At 36.3% G+C, this 10,047-nt stretch overlaps 1 protein-coding gene across 1 annotated transcript in view; it reads left to right on the top strand.

The window, feature by feature from the left end:
- Nucleotides 1-10,047, top strand: part of LOC124153236 — a 64,591-nt gene that overhangs the window by 37,441 nt on the left and 17,103 nt on the right. The window contains exon 13 of the mRNA XM_046526335.1: nucleotides 8,352-9,073. Coding sequence (XP_046382291.1) covers nucleotides 8,352-9,073 — 722 coding nt within the window. The remainder of the gene's footprint in view (nucleotides 1-8,351; nucleotides 9,074-10,047) is intronic.

Below are 10,047 nucleotides of genomic sequence, written 5' to 3'. Positions count from 1 at the left end.
TCGTGGGAATTCATGCTGCGGGTATTGACTTCAGTGCTGCAAAATTTATGATTACTCAAGTCCGCGAGTTCTTTCCATTCAGATTTATTTCATTGGGTTCGTTCCATTACCTGATATTGGTTTGATTAAATAAAAACAGCGGATTCGGTGGAGGACGTGAGAAACTTTTAGAAATCTAAAATAATTTAAAAGGCTATACAGAAGCCGCTCACAAGAAGCATCTCTTTTCAACAGTATTTCAGTATTTATATTCGTGCTCAAAACGATAACTTACACTGAAGGGCACATATACTTGATCATACGAAAAAAAATTTCCTGCCCAGGAAAATTTTCCATTAGGATGATAAGGTAAATAAATATGTAATTTTGTAAAAAAACAATTTTTAATAAAGAATTTATAAAAAGTGCTTAACTTTCTTAAAGCTCCATTTTTGGTGCGAATTATCGGTTCCAATTACCCAGGAAAACTTGAAAATATGTATTTGATGAAAGCATTTTCTCGTAGAAACATTATTTTCATTCAAATCATTCATATTGAAAAGTTTTTATGATTTTGAATAAGTTTGAGCAATTTAAAATAAACCCTCAGTAATTTAGACTTATTTTATCACCGTTATTTTGGCAAGATGATGGTAGATCTATTGTTAACTACAAAATCGGATGAAATAAAGTTTGAATAAATTCGTTTGAAAAAAAGTTTGAAAACTCCCAATTCGAACATTAACGTTTGTCGAAACATTTGCTGATCGGGATGGGGTTGGTGTAGTGGTTGGTGTTGGCTTCCCACCCCGTGGACTATGGTTCAAATCCCGGCAGGGGTAGAGAATTTTCATAATATTTTTCGATCGTCGGTAGGGACGTTAAACCGTGGTCCCTTTAGGGCCTTTCATTTAGAGCAGGCTCGAGCTGACAACCATTTTCTCTCTCCCTTCCTTCCATTGCTTTCCCTTATTACTGCAGTAAATGAAGCTCAAAGAGTGCAAAACCTTGCAATTTTCAAACTGAATCGATTTGCATAAAAATTTGGAATCTGTCCAATCTTACCCTCAAGTTCAAAATCCATACCATGTCGACAGGCGCATTTTATTTTCTAGGGGTGAATACTGTTGCTAAATCCCAAAATTTAAAAAAATACATTTTAAAGCTTCATTTGGGCAAACTTTAGTTTGTATTAGTTGAAAAATGATTGTTTTATTCTTTAGAACATTTTTTTATAATATTCCAACCCTTAAAAATCAGCCCTTGTTAAGTAAAAAAAATATTTACCATAAAAAGTATATAATTCGTCACAGTGCTCTTATTTAATAATGCTGTTGCTTAAACTAATTTCATTTTGCAACTTTTCAACACTATAACATTGTAATGCTTATAAACTACTTAAATAGGTATGAATAGGAAAAAGTGAATTTACGCACATACGTTTATCTACACAAAAATACACGAAGTATTTACAAACATATACAAAAATAAAACTTATAAAAATACAGAAAAAAATGAACACTTTAATTATCTTCATTTATGTAATCATCGTGGTCGTCGACATCATCCTTGTCTTCTTCTTATACTGGAAAATCCTCACCAAAGCACCCAGAACGAATTGAGTTGCAGTATAACTCCTCTTTCCTTCAGCCACATGGAACGACGCATCCCTTCTTGTGATTATAAAAAATCATTTTGAGAAGTTCTTCACGTGCGGTTTTTTCACTAATGTAGGTTGTTCGCCATTGCTTAGTCTTATAAATGAATCCTTTCCCTAATTCCTTAATTAGCGATTCTCCCTGAAGGAGCTAATTAGTCCGGGTGCTAAGTACGTCACCAACTTATGAAAATAGGGCGGAAACTTTAGGGTTTCCGTACGTTAAACCAAAGAGTAAGTATATTCTTACTCTACTCTATATATATACTTACTCTATGGTTAAACTTAACAAGAGAATGACTGGATAGGGAACACTTATTATTCCGTCTAAAGATGTCATTCCCATTAGTACACCGAATTATTTCGATGAATTTTGATTTCGAGTCTGACAAGTGTACATAGGTTTATCAGAGTTATTAAAAAGTATTAAAACATCAAGGGAGCCGAGTACGGAATCAAATACCTGATAATTAAATTGTTTGGTTTTGCGTTGAAATCTTAATATTCCTACTTCGTCGGTTTGCTTCACCATTCGCAAAAAGTTTTCCTCGTTCGAAGAGAGTAAATGGGCGTCTCCCATAGTTTTCAAGACGTACCTCACGTCACCGCTGCCCGATAAGGCTCAGATTACGATAACTGAATCATGGAGATATCTCGTGGCGCGTCTCATCAGTGTTGATCCTCAGGTAGTGAGCGGTCGGAGTGGAGAAAAACGGACACTTTTCTCCGTAGCTGATACATAAAAGAGAGAAGCGGTATCGACACACCTACGATGCGTAAGTACTCAACATTTAAATTCATACTAATCAGCAGTAATATCCCTAAGTGAAGAGTTCTCAGGATCACCACCGGGTCAGGAACTGCATAACTGCCGACGTTTCGATGTCCGACTCGGCCGTCGTCCTCAGGGCTGTGAGTATCGAGCCTCCAACGTACCTCTGAGCGAACTAATTACATAGAATACATAACTTTTCAGTTCGAGGAGCGTATATAATATAACGAGAACTTTTAAATTTTTCGCGAGTCTGGGGATATCGGTTATAAAAATATTTTCACTATGTTGATCTAAATATGCCTGAAATATGACAACATTTTCAGCTATATTCATTGTTCACTTTGTCTGTGGCTCTCGCTAAGGCTAGAGGTTTTCTTTTATGTGGGCGGTGATTTTCAGTCTGGGGTTTCGGATATAAAAATATTTTCACTATGTTGATCTAAATATCCCTGAAATATGACAAAATGTTCAGCTATATTCATTGTTTACTTTGTCTGTGGCTCTCGCTAAGGCTAGAGGTTTTTTTTATATGAGGTCGGTGATTTACAGCTTACACCTCATTGCGTGTTCGTGAATTTTTGACCAAAAACAATACTGTAACGCTTCCCAGCCTCTATATTTTCCATAAATTTCTCCGTATGACTTTTTCCTAACTTCAAAAGTAAGAGAACCTTGAAGAGCCGTCGTTTTACAAGCTTGGATGACATTAAAAAATATATCGCCGACAAAGTTAAAGACTATCCCAAACATCATGTTTGAGAAGTGTTTCGAGGGTTGATCATTCCACTGGCCCTTATATCACAGCTTATTTCGTCACGTTCCGTATTTACAAATGCCATTTAATTAAATTCCAAGCGTAGCGTTACGATCGCTGTGAGCAGTCGTGCGTTCTGATTGGCTGAAGGACTGTGCCAGCGACGATTTCAGCGACGGAAAAAGGGACATGCCGATAGCTGATAAAAGGGATGAGATTTGCATCCTTGGGGCCATCGCGGAAAATGATCGCGTTGAACGGTCATTTATATCCGCCATCATTGGAGCGATCGCTGGAGGCGTCCCTCGAAAGGGATGGAAAAAATGATCGGTGTGATTCAGGCTTAAATTCTATCGCATAGTCTTGAGTGAATGAGAATGAAAGCTGAAAATAGCCTCAAATGTTTTTTAGTCCCGTGCTAAACAATTTCATGAAACTGTGCAAACGAAACAACAGTATTTCCCAACCCTAGCAACACAGTCTGACGGCCCAACGTTGTTTATCGGTAGGCCGAACGAAGCATCGTTGGGCCTACCAAAAAACAACGTAGGGCCAACAGACTGTGTTACTAGGGAAAGCATGTACTTACAAACGAATAGGGGAAACGGAAAATTGAACTATTATCAACAATTAACAAGCTAAGTAAAAATAAGTGCTCTTACGGTTTCACTTCGTGTTTGCTAAAATATTTTCCGCTCAGGCAGGTTGAAAGATAAAATGAAAACTTGGCTGGAATCATGGTTTTGATAGAGAAAAGTACACACCATAGTCTCCTTCACGAGATAAAGAAAATGAGGTGACCCTCTCCCTCTCTCTTCTATTGAGTGACTCAAAAAGCTATGGTTAATATAGAATTTCCCTCAGAACATGTATCGCATATGAATCTAAAATGAAAATTTCTTGACAGAAAAAATGACTTTTTATTATTCTCAAGCAAATATTGCTGTTAAATTTGAGCAAGTTACGGGAAAACACGTACAAACAAACTACTGAAATGAATAATATGAATCAAATGGGAAAGCAAATCAATTGCAAAAAAAAACATTTCCCCAATAATTTGTTTTTTATAGCTCATTTTCGTAATAAGTCTGAGGCGAGAATATAAATTTCATGTTCATGTACTTGCTGAATATGTGATCATTTTGCATTTTTTCGAAATGCATGTTGAGGTAGCCATAGGATGATAAGTTTTTTAACCTGAGAAATGCTAATACGCTAAAATTGGAAGTAGTAAACTTGATACGGATTTAATTAAGGATGAAATACATTCCGTGGATTTTATTTATATTAATAATAATAAATTAAATTTGTGGTAAAAATGTGAAAAAGTGAAGTATGTTTATTTTTCTTGATACAACGGTCAAATTTAATTCATAATGAAAAATAAGACTGTATATCCGCGTGCATGTTTCTATACTTTGTACCAATTGAGTTTTCCAAATAATTATACTGTTGGAAAAGCCTAAAAATCATTAAATTAATATTCGGAAAATACACCGTATAAAAATCGTATGGGTTAAGGTTTTTATCACGGCTCACATAGTGCGTACCTGGTGTAATAAACATTCATTATGTATCACCTAAGGTGTGACTAGAGAAATAAAATATATTTTCATGAAATATCTGTAAAATTCTACACAAGTTCTAAATGTATTCTTATTTTTTTCAACGGTAAAAGGGAGAAGATTTTTTACACAATGTGAGTGCCATTTTCCACCCACAATTTTCAAAGAAACTGAAAATATTGCCTGTTTATCATGTTTCCCAAGATTAATTGAGTGTAATTTAAGGAGAAATTTACTTCATAAAATATATTCAACTTAGAAGCCATCAGGCCTCAGGCGAAAGAGAAATCTCAGCGTCATTTGTTAATTAATTGAAGGCCATTTAAGGATGATTTGGATTATTTTCGATCTGTAAACGGATTATTTTATCTTGATTTTACTAAGAGTAATCGCAACTCTTACGCCTGGAATTACAACCTATTAAATAGCATTTATGAGAAGCACGCATTGTCGCTATAAGGAGAAAGGAATTCTCTCCTGGAAATTTTCTGAAGTTTTAAACAATGAACACCATATTTTACGCTATTTGAATCTTCACTGAGTGTAAAATTTAATTTGGAATGACAGTATTTGGAACTTTACTTTGAAGGTTCATTGAAAATGTTCCTCAATAAAAATGCTTTGATTTTATGAAGGGTAATAACTCTATTTTCCTTGTGATGCAATGCAGAGAAGACCACATCCATATTCTTAAAACATGGAATTTTTTTTGCATAAACAAAAGCCAATACAGTATTTAATACCCGAAGCGATTACCGCCTTTGAATCGATGACGGTTATAGGTATAATACCGATCAACTTGGGTTTACGCGAGGAAATTTACTAATGAAAGGTTTTTTTACAAATCACCTTGACCTGTTCCCTTCCATTGTTGATTTTTTCTATTTACTTCAGTATAAGGTATGTTAGTCTGCTCTACATTCAAGAACCTGAATTACTTCTCCCACTTTCATACCCAAAATCGACACCTTTCCCGCCATGAAAGACCTCTTGAGTTAAACAGAAAAACAAATGTCCGTCGTTTTTATGTTTCTCTCTTTCACAAAAGTTGGAGTTTTTTGGGCAGATTTGGTGCATGCATACTACAAATTTTGATCATGAATATATACTGACAGCCTAAATAGTCTGTTGAATTAAATTAGAATAACTCACTGTATTTCATCGTTATCAAAATTCTACCCCTAAAAAGGGTTAACTTGGAAAAGATTACTTATCAAACCAGCCAATCATCCTTACCAAAGTGAATTTGATTCAGAATAAGGAATATTATACTTCTCTATGTCAGACACCCTAGCTTTTCCTTCCCCCTCTTCCCAACTATGGCGGCAGCAACACCATTCCCTCAATGAAAGATGTTTTACATGGGGCACGTACTTACACAATATGATGTGTGTACGAAGGTGATGTTAAAATTGCATCGTGTAAAGCGGTGAATTTCTGGAGGCCAGTCTCCAAAAAACGTACATTTTCTACAGGCAAAATTTAAAAATTTTATTTTTTTAATATAAGAACCAAAATGGTGTCATTACATTTCGTCAATCGTACAATCAAATGACGTAAGTGAGATCGTTGGTAATATTTACACTGTTTTTTTTATTTTTACTCTTATGCCTTTTAATCTATAGACTTGGACATGATATTTATGTCTACGGACATCGCAGAACAGGAATATTGTGTTTACTCACGAGAAAAAGTTTCTTTTATTTGTCATTCGACATTCTGTAACTACTGTCGACGTCAAAATGATGTGCTGCTGTCATTTTGCAAATTTATATCTGGGCTTCAGTGAATAACAATGAATAATACGTTATTTTAAAGTAAATTTTCTACACAGTAGTGATTTAGTTTTTGCTTTTGTTGTAAAAGAACGAAAATGTTTAAACATTATCTAGTCCTACAGTTTACCTCGAAAGAAAAATATTGCAAATAAATTAATAAGAACACTTCTTAATTTATTCGCAATTTATTATGATCCGAAAATACATTATTGTTATGTAGTATATATCATATATTGGCATTAAAAAAATACGCCGAAGCGAAATAATGCTCCGTTGCCTCTTCTTACGCACGGAACTTAGCTACCCGTTAACCGGCACTGGCCAAGCGCGGCCCCGTTCGGCAAACATGTCATGCTAGAAGCTATTAACATTCACAAATATCAATATTTTGTAAATTATGGATCATAGAGACAATAAAAAATAAATTAAGAAGTGTTTACATCAATTTTATTTTTTCTTTCGGGGTAAACAACAGGATTAAATAATTTTTAAACATTTTCGTTCTTTTACAACAAAAAATGCATTATAAAAATACGCAAAAGCCGTTTTATTCATCTAAATTAATGCTTGCAACTTGTTATGGAAGATGAATGATGTAGACGCAGTAGTTTTCCCTAGGTGGAGCTACAAAATTCATGAAGTTCACAAAACGGCTAATTTTACGGTGCGCGGAGTCATTTATTGCACTAACGTGTCTACAGTTTCAGTTTTTTCATAAAACAAATAATAAATCTCAACTGAGAATAAAATTTTCTTTAAAACGACGTAGTATTTATTGTTGTGGCATGCTCTGAAGCCCAGATATAAATTTACAAAGTACAGCGGCACATCATTTTGACGCCGACAGTAGTCGTAATGCATCATCATGTCTGTAAACATCTGTCATGTCAGTGGACTGCAGAGCTCACTGACATTATGTACACGGGCACGACGATTTCCTCAAAATTAAGTCATAGTTGGGGCTTTGTTGCGGTTAGGACACTGACCTTACAACATTGAAAGAGCATGCTACAGCTGTATAAGATATCTCAATTGTAATTAGTCGATTATTTTACTTATACTAATTTTTACTTGTCCGCGGACATTACTGATGATCTTGGCTCTTTTAAAGAATGAACTAAAATTTTTCTTCCAGCGTTAAAACATTCACTAAACCAAGTACAAAACTCAAACACCACAATATATCTGACGATCTCCTTCTCTACACACTGGTTGTTCAGGGCTTCCACCATCTGCATTGAATAATTCCCCTTTTTTCTTGCGTGTCCGCGGAGATTGCTCTTTTTGGCAGGACAAATATATTTTTATTTAATAATAAATATTATGAAATAAGAGCAACCCAAAAGACTATTTCGGAATATTTATATTCTTGCCATATTTTTAATGATAAATTGTATTATAAATTGTTTAATAAACGTTGTTAATACAATGAACACCTATTCGGAAGTCTATGTGGGACAGTCCACGGGCATGACGAATCATAATCTGTGGACATTAAATTTGGGAAATGTATTTTTTTTACCAATTTATCACTAAAAGTAGTAAAAGGGTACAGAAAATAAAAAGCCAGTTTAGTTTTCATTTAACAGTTTTGGTTCTTTTATGGCAGCCCATGGACATCATTTTGTAGGATTATGGCAGAATGGTCCTGGAACGGATGCGAGAATGCGTGGACGTGAGATGATAAATTAGCCCCAGTTCTAATTTCGTTCATGTATTCGCGAAACTGCACGCCACAATGAGAAATTAATGTAGTTCTAACCTGCGCAATTACGTGCCCCGTGTAAAATGACCTTCATAGCCCCCTTGAGCAACAGTCTCTTTCTGGTTCGAATCGTTTCAGTCACCCGGGCCGAGACGCTTGTGCTGCTACCCCTGGTTCTGAGCTCGACCCTCCAACTTCTCCAGGCCCGGACCCACGGACCCCACATATGCAAAATCTGCGCGTGCACATACAACAACTCCACGTGGACGGTCCCGCCGCCCGGAAATCATGACTCGCACAAGCCCTCCTTCATACCGGACTCGGAGGCCCTGCTCGTCAACTGTTCCGGCGTGCCCGTGTCCCCATTCTCGGACGGATACCCGTGGCCAGACGTCCCGAAGCACGCCCACGGCGCCGAGGACGAAGAGCCGGACCCGAGACTGCCTATCGTGCCGGCGACTCGGGCCAACTTCGCGTCCTGCGGTCTCTCCGGAGCGGTGCGAAAGTTTCCTGGCACCGAGTTGAGGAAGCTACAGGAACTGTCCCTGGCCTACAACGCCTTCACTCACGTGGACGCTGGATCCCTTGCGGGACTGCACAGCTTGATATTGCTCGACCTGGGCCACAACAACTTGTCCACCCTGAACCCTGACTCTCTGCCCTCCGTCACGAACGCATCTTCCCCTTTGGCCTCCAGCCTGAGAGATGTGAGACTGAATCACAATCTGTTCAAGGGGTTCCCGTGGGATGCTGTGCGGAGGATGCCGAAGCTGGAGAGGATAGACCTGAGCTATAACCTCATCGGTTCTCTGAACGATAATTCGGTAACAAACGCCGGCATTCAATATAAAAATCTTACGGTAAGTCAATAATATTAATAATAAGTGGAAATCAGATAAATTACACATAATACCAATCATTATCTCTGCCACAGGAGTAGTGCCTCATTCAATCCATCAAGGTCTTAAAACTGTTGGACTGCCGAAAAACTTGTTAATTACAATACAAAAAGCAGCAATTTTAAATACTTGCCGGATTGTCAGAAAATTTTTCAACACAGAGTAAAAAGACGAGAGTACTTGGTGATACCCGTACCTCGCCTAAAACCAGCAAAAATGCTGTGAAAATATATTAAATAATAATAATGATAATAAAAATGATAAAAACATAAATAAAAACATATTATTTGACACTTTATTGAAATACGTTGCCATATTCATCATCATAGAACATAAAAAGAAGGCAGGAATCTGATAATTAAAATTTTGTTTCAGAGGTATTTGTCTCACCTATTTCCTGTAATGAATAAATTGCTTTAGACAAGATTCAGTGATAAATAACAGTTTTAAATCTTGATAGGCTGACAAGCCTGGCCTCTTTGGTATATTAAAAAACTTTAGTTTTATAGCATTAAATTATTTGGTGCTATTATTGAGAAGCAATGAACAAAAACTGTGATTAAATTAGCAATTACAATAAGATTTTTTTAGTATTTACGTGATAACAAACCATTTTTGAACTCTCCTGATGGTATAGTGGGTATCTGTGGTACTACTTGGTATTGAGATATTTATCAAATAATTTATTCTAATGCGATAATGATGCATTGACTCCTGTTGCTAATGAGATCAGACTTTTCTTTACTTCACTTACACACGTATAAATATAGTGTTCATAAAGGGTAATAATACCCAATAGTATAATAAGTAGTTCACAATGTCCCAATGAGTTTGCACCAGAATAAAACTAATAGCCCTTTCTTGTATCATGTCTGAGACTGAATCCTTGGTAATTTTACGCTGCACCCTATTGGTTCAGCCTAAAAATTACATCT

The sequence above is a fragment of the Ischnura elegans genome, chromosome 2 (assembly GCF_921293095.1).
Source record: "Ischnura elegans chromosome 2, ioIscEleg1.1, whole genome shotgun sequence".
Taxonomy (NCBI): Eukaryota; Metazoa; Arthropoda; class Insecta; order Odonata; family Coenagrionidae; genus Ischnura; species Ischnura elegans.
Note: the sequence above shows the minus strand (reverse complement) of the source record. Positions and strands in the feature narration are given on the sequence as shown.